The sequence below is a fragment of the Cryptomeria japonica genome, chromosome 3 (genome assembly GCF_030272615.1).
Source record: "Cryptomeria japonica chromosome 3, Sugi_1.0, whole genome shotgun sequence".
NCBI lineage: Eukaryota > Viridiplantae > Streptophyta > Pinopsida > Cupressales > Cupressaceae > Cryptomeria > Cryptomeria japonica.
This window is the reverse complement of record NC_081407.1, coordinates 663035527-663049624: the sequence shown is the minus strand read 5'-3', so window position 1 is coordinate 663049624 and position 14098 is coordinate 663035527. Positions and strand designations below refer to the sequence as shown.

Sequence of the window (14098 nt, the reverse complement as noted above, 5' to 3'; positions counted from 1 at the left end):
TGGCATTCATAGACAACTCAGAAATTTATTGCATAGCAAACACAATCCTGAATTTTAACCTTAATATTAATAACTCTTGAAATCTGTAAGCTCTCTGGTTCATAACTTTGCCTCCTTGAATCCTTTTTTTCTGTGAAACTTTGCACACTAAGAAAGACCGTCATGATGATAACAAGACAACAACAGCAGTTCATAAAAATCCCAATCATAAAATGGTGGCAGATTCAATCAGTAAGCCATTATATTGTAATTCAAGCCTTCATTATAGGCACGACTTAACTTATAAAACAACAATCTGTATTATATTGAGGTTTAATAAAAGGAATTTATATTCAATGGAATTGATTCCCAACTTCTCAAATCACAGTACTTTGGAAGACTGCCATGATATGGAAAAGCACAACTATTTTCAAACATTAAAGAACTGACATAAGTTTTATCCGAACACCGCCTGAAGCAACAAGACAACAAGAGAAATTCATGTAAAAGTAAAATCCATGCATGGAATGTTGGCAGATGCAGTCATATAGTTGTCAATTTGTAATTCAAACCTTCATTACAGGTCAAGTTTAACTTAACAAAACAACGTAAATTTTTTTCAAGTAAGAGCAGTCACATTCGAGAAAAAAATTGATTTCTAACATCTCAGATAGGTCCTGAAATGAAAAAGATAAAAGTAATAAGAGATTTAATTGCATTAGGAACAAAGAACCAATGAAGCAATAGTTTCATCATAGAAACTGTCATGCAAGGCATCTATAATTTAGAGAAAGAGTCAAGATTGCTGACGTAGCAATATCATAGAAGTTGTTATGCTAGGCATCTACAATTTAGAGACAATCAACTAAAATATATACATGGATTGGGATTACATTCACTCATATTTTCATGTCTAGTAACATAATTTATAGGATTGCAGGCTACTACATGTGATTAATTCAATTATAAATAATCAGAAGCTCTCAGACTACTGGAAAACTTATCTGCCTTTATATAATATGTTATGGAAACAAAACGGTTTCAAGCTTTTCCTACAAGATTACACACTTGCTCATTTGCTTCTTGAGGTTTTCAGTCTCTTCATGGGCCTTCTCTAATTTCTCTTGAAGCTTGCGGATTTGTTCATCTGATCGCTCTTGTGCTAATCGAGCTACTTCTTCAGCTTGTTTCCGCGCAGACTGCTCAGAAACCAGCCGCTGTTCCAATTTGTCTGTAGCTATCCGCATCTTCTCTTCAACCTGATTAAAAACATGTAATGACCATATGGTGAGGGAAAATATTCCATAGTCAAAAACATATGCAAGCTTAAATCTTCAAAGTCTCATCCAAAGGATTGAGGTCAACTATGGCCTCTATAATATTGTGATTGCAAAATACATATGCTGATTACTCTAGTGTTTTTAGCTTCTTCATTTCATCTTCTCCATATGTTAAAGGAAACTTCTAAACAAACAGCAGATATTCGGTTTACTAGGTTCACTAATCATACTTAGTATGAAATACTTCTGGATCTGATTGCATAAAAAAACTCATCAACATTAGATCAAACCCCATGATCCAACATTTCAGATCAAATTTGCCAAGGTATATACATTTTATTTTAACATACCATAATATAGCTCTGTAATTATAGTTACTTGGCATTTTAAATAAAATATATCATTGTTATTAATTCCTCGTATTTATATTATGTATATACCTTGTTCCATATATGTATGTATGTATATCTTGTATTATATACACCAAGGCATATTCTACTTTTTTGTTGTTTATAGATTTTTATATGCATCTTGAACTCTTTTTAACTTTGTTTGTCTTAAATTTCATATGTTCTACTAGTATCATTGTTTTTTTCCTATTGTTATGTTTATGACTCTTATTTATTTCCTTCACTCTTATGTATTATTTAATTTTATTCGTTCCCTTGTTTTTGTTTCTTAATGTTTGGTCTTGTTTAATTTCAATACATCCAGTTGCATTATTTTAATTCTATTTTTTGTAATATTTTTATTGGTTCCTTTATCCATGTTGAGTTTCCATTTTTATTTGTCCTCATTTTAATTTTAGTTTTTTCTAGGTTTCTAGTGGCCTTCTCCTTTTTCACCTTCTATTTTATTTTCATTTTTATTTAATTTTTGTACTTTCTTGTGGTTGGTTTACATTTACACTTTTTTTCTTTTTTGGGTCAATTTCTCTTCCCTCTCTTCTATGTTCTAGAATCCTTCCCTTACCTCTATTTAACCCTCCAGTCTGCAGCTATCCTCACATTCTTGCTTTCTAGATATCTCATCCTGATTATAAATCATGAAGTATGATCCAGAACATTGATGATGAAAAGACTACACATATTTGAATCCAAAAGTTCAACAACAGATTCTAGATGATTGCTGATTATCACATTTCTATGTTCAGATGATGTGCATTAATATTGAGTTATTACTTATTCTAGATGACATGATGATATGAAGTATACGATATTGTACCATGTCGGATGATTGTGTATTTGTTTCAGCTATTATGTATGGTACAATATACTTGATGAGTGACTTGAGTATGCAAAAACACAGTTTTTTTCCCACCTAAAAATGCAGGTCTGGGTTATTTCCCCAATGGTGGTTATCAAAGATGAGACTTTGGGTTTGTGTGTTTGGTAACGTGTATCACACTTGGTTCAAGTGTGAGATGAGTCCTCATTTTTGCCTGAGTCAAGATCCAAATTGGTGGTGATTTAAGAATCTGTGTTTTGTGGAAAAATTGTACATGAGCGATAGCAGTTGTGATTGTTTATTTCCCCATTTGCATTTCAACTATATTCAAAAGATAAAATCATTATGTTTTAACGATATTTGATGCATTTGGGTAATCAGGAGATTGGCAACGACAAAGGGGAATCGCTGGTTAAATGTATTAGAAATAATATCCATATTATTTTAATTAACTTTAATTGCAATTTTAAAATAGTTCATTGCTTGGAGAAAGGAAAAAAGGGAAATGGTTGCATTTTTACTCTCTCTCTCTCTCTCTAAAGAAATGGGAATGAAACCTGTGTGTGTAACGATTGATTGTATTAGAATACTTGGGAAGAGGATTGCTTGAATCCAATCGGTGTGTGTAAAAACTCTCCTCTCAACCTACTCTTCTCCTTTTGGCAAACTATTGAAAGGTATTTTCCCTCTTTTATATTGTTTGATTAACTTCTTACATTTTAAAACTTTTCCCTAATTAAAAAGTTAAAAAAATTGAGGTTCATGAATGGTAGAATTGGGAATTTTATTGTTTTGCATTGGAAAAATTGCTTAGAAAATTTTCAAATTGGGAATGAATTAGAATGGGAGAAAGCTTGAGTACTTAATATTTTTCCCTTTAGAATCTTTTAAGACTCTCCTAAATTGTTATTCTATTTTTGTTGTATTGATTTCCATGCCACCCTCAAATAATGATTTGGTAATAGAGAACCTAAGGTTTAAGATATAGGGTGTAGGAAAGGAGTGGCTCTCGACATTGCCCCAAATCCAAAAGCAATTCTAATGACTACAACAAATGGGAGTTTTAATTAAGTGATTTTAAGTCAACAACAAACTTGAAGCACTTGTAAAGGCTCAATATGGTACATCAAGGACATGCTGCACTCTGGAGTTGTTGGATGTCGATTGGGTACACCCTTCACCCTGCAACTAGGATTCATTTTCAAACAGCAAAGCCATCACTTCAAGCTATTGTGATGACACTAGTTGCCTTCCTCTACCACTGGATTTTGTATCTGATTGAGACCTGACTCTTGCCATGTGTATGTGATTGGCTAAGATCTTGGTTGCACATATTCACACCTATGTTGTAGGCTTAATTGTTGACGTGTATTTGCTATATGATGTAGGGTATCATATATGCCTATTTGTTGATGATGTTCCCCCTTTGGGCATGTTTATGATATGATGTTTTATCAGACCTGTTTGGCATGTTATGCTATGATAGTTTATCATACCTGGTTGACATGGGTATGCTGTGTTGGTTAACCATACCTATTGATATGTGTATGCTATGATGATTATTCATAATGTTTGGCCTGTGTGTGAGCCTTACTACCCCTTGTTTTGCGTGTGTGTGCACTTGTGCCCAAGTGACTATCTTCTAGAACAATGAGGTGGACCCACAAGTACCACATGGTTGGGTGGCATGGAACCACCATCAAGGACTAGTACATCTGCTGGAAGAGGCTTTATTAAGAAACTCCTTATTGGATGTTAAATAATCCACCCACATAAGTGATGATAGACCTTTGATTACCTTTGTGTATCTCAACATTGGTTTTGAACACACATGTTGAGTTGAATGCTTTTCATCATTCTTAATAAATTGGTAAAATGAACTTAGGGCATTTTGAATTTACCTTAAAATGAGTACAATGTGTTAGCGAATATTCAATTATGATATATTGCGGATGTTGGATAGATCCATTCCCCCATTATCGTGTTGTGTTAACAAACCCAGGGTGGTGTTGTCATGTCATTTTTGTTCCCAGAGTGAAGGAAGAGTGTGGGATGTGTTTGGAAAATTCACCTTCATCCCTTCTATCCTTGGATTTATTTTAGAATCCTTTGTAGACTTCCTAGCTTTTGTGAAGTGTCTCTTTTGTTTGCTCAAATTTCAAAGATTGGGTGTGATTCTTCACCTTGATTATTTGGTCATTTGTAGGCATTTTTGGGGCTTGTCTTGAGTTGAATCTTGTTTGAGTGAGTCTAAGGCATCATCCTTGAGTATGCGACCTGGAAACGGTCATCTGTTTAGTCTTTGGTCAATACTACAACACAAAAGTAGGAAGCAAACACCTGAGTAATGTAGCACTAGTGTCCTATCTAGACCCTAGTGTCCCCTTGCACATTTTAGTCCTTTGTTTGTCAACAATGGGTATTTCTAGTCATTTCCCTAGAAAACATTGTGTACGAAAGTTGCTCCCTCGTCTTGTGAGTATTCCCATGTAGTCAGTCACCTTGTCAACGAGAGTTGTAATCTGAAAGTTATTACATCTTTGGCATTGGGAAGTATGCCCTGGCACGAAAATGACCAATTGTAATTCTCATCTCTAGAGAGCTTGTACCTCCCAGTAGAGTAACCTCTTGTGAAGACTTATTCTTGAATCTAGGTGTTGTTTGTGTTGTCATAGGGTGGATTGGAGGTAGTTGTCACCCTCATCCTACTCTATCCAAGAAACTTATGGTTCTTTTGACTAGTTAAGGTGTGGTATCTATTGATGTGTTTTTTACAACGTCATGCAACACAAAATAAAATACTAAGTATTCTATCCTCTCTTGAACAAAGACCTCTCAAATGCTAAACTATGTGATCAAACGACTCCAAGGCTCCAATAGTCAAGTCTTGACTTTATGCGTGGATAGACTCAATGTGTTGATGTGATTATTGGCAATCCAAGGGGACTTAACGTTTATGAACTACAACTAGAACATGAACATCGGATGTATCAATCATGTGATGCTTCTTGCCCTAAACTAATTCAAACTCAAATGAAAAAACGGACAAAAGGAGAAATGGTTTAGAGAATTTATGCTACCTTCTAATTCCTAAGGACAATGACAATAATGAATAATGCTTTGACAGACAAATCCTTCATGAAACTACTTTCTACTAAACCAGAGATAGCTCACAATGCCATAGAAAGAGTGTGATCTCCTAAGGTAGTGAAAGACCTTCATATCGTAAACAATCCATTCATATACCCAATACTAGTGCAATCCAAATGAAGTCTTCACAATTGAACTTAGCCACAATAATAATAAGGTTTAGACTAACCATGCACTACAACTTGCAATCAAAAAGGTGTAAATGGTATGAACCGAAAGATTCATCATATATCATCACACTTCATCATAATCAATGAACTCTAATTAACCTTGAGAAGTAACAAGGAACCATGCAAAATGTAGAAACACAACACATACATCCACAATAGCTTCAATGAAAGTATTGAAATGATTTCAACATAACTTGACAACAATTTCAAGCTTCCTCCTCTTACTCTACTACTAAAATTATCTAACTCCTTGGCTACTAACTATTCACTATTGTCTAGTAACCTTTACAATGAGAAGACTAAGTCTTATATAGACGACTCATTACAATTCGAAGGCTCAAATTGACTCAAATCAACGATAGAGATTATAAAATGAAACAATAATTAGGGTTTGTTACAACAAACTCCATTCGACCAATGAAATAATTACATTGAATCGAACACATGCCCTTCACTTAATATTGACCAATGAAAATTGAGGTTTGGTACATAAAATAATATTTGGTAAAGTGTCATGTGCCACTTGCTCCACCTTTAGATGGGTCGGGTTCTACATATCTGGACATGTTGATGTGGCACAATCTGATTGGTTGGTGATGAAAAGGATGCCACCTTAGCTTGCATTGCAGATTATCACAAAGTATTGAGCAATATCTCTTGATACTCAACATTATCCATTTGCTCAATGGGATGAAGATGGGGCATATTCCCAAATTGCATCATCTCAAAGTGATCAAGTTGTTTAGGTTTGATTAATTCTTCTGAACTATCTAACTTGATCACATTTCCATTTTCATTTCCATACTTGGGAATTTTCTTTCTTCATGATACATCTGCATCCTCATGTTAGGGAATTCATTGCCTTGAACTCGATCATCTTCTTTGTCACTCTTGGAGTGTGAATCTTGTCCTTCCTTGCATTGTTAAACTTGAAGTCTTCATTTAGTTGAGTCTTGATGCATCATTCTTCATCTTCTTGAACTCCTTGATGTGAATTCACATATTGAACATAGGATCTTGGATTTCCAAAGGAAATTCAAGGTGTTGTAATGGTATCCTTCCTCATACAAATCCTTGCACATACTTTGTTGAAATGTTCCTCCCTTGGTGGCTCTGATCTCTTTCTTAATGCAATCCCTTGCTATGGTTGAGTCTTTCATTTGATTCACCTACTTCTTGAATGTTAGCCCTTTTGAATACTTGAACCTTGGTGTGAAGATGTTCATGTTGTTGAGCCTTGGTGTCAATCTTCTACGTCATTGATGAATCCCCCCTTCACCTTTTGAAGGGCTCTTGGTCGAGTTCCTCATTTGATTCACCTCCTTAAAACACTTCAACTCTAAATCAAATTGTGAAATCCTTTCTTGCTACCTCCTTGAATGCCTCTACGTTGAAAGTCCTTCAATGAGCTGACCTTGCAATCAATCCTCATTTCCACACTTTTGCCTTTTCTTGTTACTTGTGAAGTTCTTCTTCATTCCTATTGCAATTATACCTGAAAGACAATGAAGATATCATTAAAGTAGACAAAAAAGTGAAATGCAAGATTACAACAAAATAAAAGTTTAAACCCATCCATCGTCAAATAGACTTGCTAATCATTGGAAATAATGATTTTCATTAGGAAAATGATGCCTCCAATTCTGCACATATAAGGCTTAGGGTCTGATGTTCCTTTGGAAAGCTTCTGATTTTGATCAGATTCACCCTAATTTGGACGAAGTCTTCCTTGACAACCTCACCCCTAAATCTGATTCTTAATTCTCCCTTTATGCTTGATGAATTTTGCCTTTAGATCCTGTTGATGTGTTTCTTACGCACATGCAAACACAAAATAAAATACCCAAAAGTATCTTAGCCTCTCTTGAATAAAGCTTCTCAAATGCTGAAGATTGGCTTAAGGATCACTTGAGACAACTCCAAGGTTCATAAATGTCAGGTCTTGACGTGTGGATAAGCACAAGTGGTCGTTGTGATTGTTGTTTCATCAAGGGGCCTTTTGGCTTAAGAAAAGATTTTACCAAGTATTTTGCGAATGATACGCAATGGAGTTCTTTCCTATTACTATGAGATGTTTATTAAAAAATAGCAAAAGATGATGGTTGAGAGGTTCTAAGCTATCCTAGGAATGAATGGATGAGAATGACATAAGTGAAACTCTACTAGTATTAGCATCGCCATACAAAAACAACTCCACCAAAACTAGTGCAATCTTCTAAGGATGTTTGGGGATTTTCAAATCGTTACTAAGCATAGACACCATCACTTGAATGCATGTTGTGACGTTTTCACACATCGCCCCATTGCAAATGGGGACCCATGTTTTTTGCTTTTTAGGGTTTGTTTTCTAGGTCCTTTAGGGTTTTGTTAGCTGGCCTTTGCATTTTGAGTGTTGTCGGGGAGATCAATTGGATAGCAGGTCCTGCTGGAGTGAGGTCCTGATCCTGAAATTTGGCTAAGTCTGAAAGTCCTGATCCTGAAATTTGGCTAAGTCTGGGATGTCCTGATCCTGAATTTGACTAAGTCTGGAAACTGAAAGACCTCAAAAAACTAGATTTTGCAATATAACTCCTGGAGGTCTGAAACCACTCTCAAACATCCTGAGCCATTCCTGACCTTGTTTGGACGAATTGAGACATCAAAAGCATGGTGAAGGACGAAATGAGCATGATAGAGCATCCAGACTTGATCAAAAACGATGAAATGATGAAGTTTTTGCCTAGAAGGTCAAATTCGCTCCTGTCCCTCACTGAGGGACCAGAGCGATTTTATTCATATGCACATTTTTAGACTTTGTTTGGACATTAACTTTTATTCATAGCATGAAGCAGGATGATATCTGCCCTAGCAAAGACATTTCATGGTGAAAAGTGAAGCATTTGGGCCTGGAGGACAAAAATCGCTCCTGTCCCTCACTGAAGGACCGGAGCTTGAAATCCAAAATTGCCTTGCCCTTGAAAGATTTGAACGATTTCGCGAATTGAGAAGATCAAAGGAGATACATTTTATCAGTTGAATATAACTTGAAAGCGCAATCATGAGGAAAATTGACCCTAGAAGCAAAATCGCTCCTATCCCTCTGCCAGGGACCAGGGCGAAGTTAAGTGATAGCTCCCGTCCCTCTCTCAGGGACCAGAGCGATTTTCCCTATAAGACAAGTTTTGGGCGAAGATCGAGTAAGTGTTAAGTTTGAGGCAAGCAAAGGAGGCGTAACGAGTCCGTTGAAGATAATTTGAAGATTGCAAAAACGCCAAGTGAAGCCCATATTGTCCTAGGCGCTCCTGTCCCTCTCCCAGGGACCAGAGCGATTTCTTCCTTAGACAAATCTCTCGCCAAGATGAAGCAAATTACATGTCAAGGATGAGTGAAAGGGGGCACAACAAGTCCATTGAAGATAATTTTAAACATGGGCAAAGTGTGATTGAGCCTAGAAAATGAAGTTCGCTCCTGTCCCTCTCCAAGGGACCAGAGCGAAATGTTCAAGTGTGTCCAAGTTTAAGTTGCCACTCACATTTCAAGTGTTCAAAAGGGAGTAAGGAACATCATTTTACACCGTGAAGACAGTTGCAAGTTGATATAAACAAGGATGAGCACAAGGAACAAAGGTTCGCTCCTGTCCCTCACCAAGGGACCAGGGCGATATTCACTCAAATATCAAATTTGCATTGTAAAGGACGAGTAAAGTATGCATGGAATGAATAGATAACATTGTTACCTGCCTTGCGATATAAATTGGTGATTAAAGAGACAAAGACCCAAGGCCAAAATGAAGGGCGCTCCTGTCCCTCACCAAGGGACCAGGGCGAAAGTACTTTAAAGCGCACTCCTTCCACAAAAGGGACGAATTAAGCTCAAGATTCCCAATTAAAATGCTATTTTGGACGTCTAAGACATGACTCTGAACGTGAAAAACAAAAAAAACAAGGCCAAAATGAAGGGCACTCCTGTCCCTCTCCCAGGGACCAGAGCGATCTTGTTGATGTCCATTATCTTGCCATGCCTAGGCGCCAATATCATCTATGACACATTAAATGCCAATTTCGATGAAACCTTGAGATATTTTAAAAAATTAAATTGGCATTTAAAAATAGCGCATAAGGTATTTAATTAATTTATTTAGCCTTTTAAAAATCGAAATTATTAACTACAAAGGCATTTAAATTAATTAATTATTAAATTAAATTTTAAAAAAAAGGGGAGCGCTTGGGGTATTGTTTTGCAAGGTCGGCCCCCTCTTTTATTAAATTTTATTTGTTTTTTTGGGCCTATTTTCCAAGTCGGCCTAAGGGCAATTATCAAGATGAGCGCCTATATAAGAGGGGTGTGTTGAGCATGTTAATCCATCTTTCAATCATTTGTCCAAGTGCGATTTTGAAGGAGCAATAAAGGAGTGCGAAATCTGGTCCAAGAAGGAGTACGAGTTGAAGGCTAGAGGTGGAGCGAATTTTCCTCAAGACATTGAAGGCTAGAAGTGGTGAAGTTGATAGAAGAAGCACATTTTGAAGACTTTGATCCACATTTTGCCTAGCAAACTTGCTTAATTTTGCATCTTTTCTTAGAGTTAATTCCCAAGTGGAGGTATGGCGAGATTCTCCTAGTCTCAATTTTGAATTTTGAATTTTCAATCTCAAGTGGCTTAGTTAAATTTAGGAAATGATAATTCAAAGATTTATCATAAGGTTTCCTAATTTAAAACTTAAATCCTCTTTCTAGTTTATATTTCCACGTTGCAAAACATGTTACTAATTTTGAAATGTTGTGTAGGTATCAAGATGGCGACTCCCAAGCTCAAAGGATTTACAAGTCGGAAGGTTCTCCTCAAGGAAAATCAAGCCAGATCAAGGACGGTCTCCTCAAGGACGATCAAGCAAGGACAAGGGCGGCCTCCTCCAATCCAGCGTTTCAAGGCAAGGTACAACAGTCGTCCTGCACATCAAGGACACAAGAAGTTAGAACAAGGGTTCGTTGAAGAAGCAGATAGTTCCAGATGAATTAATTAAAGCTAGCTTCTCAACAACACCAAGTTGAATATTTACCAAGTTACAAGTGTCAGACGAGGTGGCATCCTAGTCATCACTTCTCCAGTCAGTGTGGTCCACCTCAGCATGTCCAGATTCAATGTACCTAACTCACGGAAGGTGGCACAAACTCCGATGTACCTACCCCGGCTATTCATTGGTCGAATTTTCTAGAGAGGACATGTGTCCAAGCAATACAATTTTATCATTGGTCAAGCATTAAATGTTATGTAATGGTTGTAACAAACCCTAATTAGGGTTTTCATTGTTGAATCTTGGCCATTGATCTCGAATTGATCTAAGCCATCGAATTGTATTGTGGGCACTATATAAGCCCTGGCATTTCATTTGTAAAGGCTAATCAGATAATAATTAGAAGGAATTAGCAATAGTTAGATAATAGTTAGAGAGTTGAAAATAGTTAGAAGATAGAAATAGAATAGCAATTAGAGTAGAGTAGAGAGAGAAGGCAAAAATTGTTGCCAAGATGTTGTTGTAAAAGACTTGTAACTTCATTGAAGAAATGGTGAAATTTATGGGTCAATTCGACAATTTGCATGGTCTTTATACTTCTCATGTTTGATTTCATGTTATTAGATGAGTGGAAGAAATGTGCTTGATTGATGGTGAAATTCGTATATCCATACTACTAGCAGTTTGTTGATTGCAGACTTGCCTTGCGTAGTCAACTGGAATCATTCAGCTTAAGCTTAACTTCAATTATCGCTTCTTCATTGATATGCATCAACCTAATGGTGTCTATGCTTGCAGTGATGATTTGAACATCATAAAGTTTTCCTTCGAAGATCGCACTGGCCTTGTGGAGATGGTCCTGCGATGTCAAAACAAGACCTAGTTAGAATTTCATCAAAGATCAATCATTGCTCCTACATTCCTTAGTATTAGGATTAGATCCTCTCCTCGCCCTCGTCTTTTTTTCCCTTTTTCAAATCTAAGCTAGTGAAAATCCTGTGTTCCAGCAATATTCAAAGCAAATCAGAAGTTCAGGCATCAAATGTAAGTCCCCTTGTGATTCCAGCAAATCACATCATACCACAAAGAGCTTATCCACACATAGAGACCCTACATAAAAGAACATTGGAGTCACCCTGATTGATCCTTTTTTGCGATATCTTCAACAATCAGAGGCTTTATTCAAGAGAGGATAAGGTACCCTTTAGGTATTTTATTCTGTGTATGATTGTGTACAAAATACACGTCAACAATGCATAACCATGATTGAGCAACAATTGAATTTAAAAACTTTCAATGATTCCAATTGACCACACAAGGCACACTTACAATCAGCAAGAGGCTAGTGATATGGATTACAAGTTTAACAATAGATCAGGTACAACATTCCATCATTCAATCTAAATACTTAAACTAATATCAGAGATTGACTTGAGAGGATGAAAAACCATGCAACAAGCTTCAAAGATTGAATAGAAACACCATAACTTCAATGTCTTATTAATCCAAAAGCCAAACAACAACAATTTTTCAAGTCCTCTTTATCATACTTGAATTCTTTATCTAATCTCTCTCTAGCTTACTAACTTACTAACTTACTAACTTTTTTACAAAATGAAATAAATGGAGTTTATATAGCACTCCCAAATACGATGAAGGGTCGAGATCGAATGAAGATCGAAGACCAAAGATTTTGCAACCTAAACCCTAATTAGGGTTTGATACAAATGAAACCCTATCTAGATAAACATCATCATGAAATCAACCAAATGAGAAAATAGCATGTGTTAGCACAAAAATCGAGGAAGCATCCTCCAATGAGAAAATGAATTGCCAAGTAGGATCATAACAAACTATCTTCTAGAATCTTGTTTCCTTTCTCTCCTCTTCTGGCATATTCAATGAATCTGGTCACTATGCCCTCTATCTCAATCATCAAAACTTCAGGTAGAGACTTCAATTGTTCTTCCATGTGCATAACTTCATCGAAGGCTTTGACGATGGCATTCTCCCATTCAAGTTCGAGCTCTTGAGTCTTGTTGGCTAATACCACGAGCTCAAGCATATCATCCAATTGTCCCTTGGTGATAATTCCATTAGTCCCATGAAAGGTAACTCTTATCCTTTCTTCCAACTCTCTAGCTTCTATAACCGTCCCTGGATCAATCTTCCTCTCAAAAACAATTTGTGCTACTTCTACTATCTTATCATGAATACGATGCATATCATCTTGAACTTGACTGCATCCATTTCCAATCTCCTCAAAAATGATCTTCTTTGTTCGAAGTAGACTACTCCATTGTAGAAAGTTGGTTGTAGATCTTTCTCTTCTTATCTTCTCTCTTGATAAGACTTCCCTAGGTGTTTTCCTTATTACTTGAAGTACTGGAATGATAACATCTCTAGCGTGAGCAAATGCTTCAAAGGCTCTATGAGGACGTGAGTTCCCCCAAGAACTTTTATGACTGTATCGAGTGTCTTCATTATGCCCCTCATGAACTTGTTGACTCTTTTATATGAATCTTCTATCCATGTATCCATCAATTGTGCGTAGTTCCTCATCTTCTCCATATGATCAACTGATTCCAAAGGAAGCAAAGGTGGTGGTGTGGCTGCTGAACTCTGATGTCTCAATGGTTCCTAAAATTGTTGGACACAATTCCAACACACACTTATCTCCTTTTCTAATCTTCTATTCTTTTCTATTTCAGCTCTCAACATATCATTAACTGCCTTCAATGAATCAGTAGCATCCCCTATGGCTTGTTCAGAGATGAGTGGACCCAAATCAATAGTCTCCATATCATACTCATCTGTTGTGATCTCACCTTCATACTTTTCAACCTTTGAGGTAGCTATTCGCAACTTCCTTGATCCCGAATCATCTCTAATCACCTTGGACATCTTTGTAGCTTTCCTCTTCCCGATGGCTTCTCGAGTTTGGCTTAGAAGACTTGCTATGTCATATGTTGGCTCTTCATCAACTGCTATCACCTCTTGGACTAGTCTTTCCTTAAGCCATTCAGGAATAGAAGATCTTCCTTCTTGAATTTGTGTTTCTTCATGCACTTGCTCATCTCTAGGTGGTGAAGTAGTCTCATCGTTATCCTTCATTTCCTTCGATTTCTTGAATGAGATCTTGTCCTTGTGACGATTTCTCCTTGCCTTTATCATTGTGAATTGTGGATTCCATCGATTCGTTCGCTCCTTGACTCAACTCTTTCTCTACCCTTTGTTCTTCATATCTTTCTCCCTGATTCAACTCTTCTTCATGCCTAGAGGAAGGATGACTTAAAATTGA

The 14098-nt window shown here is 36.7% G+C and overlaps 1 protein-coding gene across 4 annotated transcripts in view; it reads right to left on the bottom strand.

Moving 5' to 3' along the window:
• Window positions 1-671: 671 nt before the first annotated feature.
• The window catches only part of LOC131068408 (immune-associated nucleotide-binding protein 9), a 45202-nt gene continuing 31775 nt past the window's right edge, over window positions 672-14098 (bottom strand). For all 4 annotated transcript variants that reach the window (XM_058003593.2, XM_058003595.2, XM_058003592.2 and 1 more), the window contains one exon: window positions 672-1238. In XM_058003593.2, the coding sequence (XP_057859576.2) occupies window positions 1032-1238 (207 nt within the window). In that variant the 3' untranslated portion in view covers window positions 672-1031. The remainder of the gene's footprint in view (window positions 1239-14098) is intronic.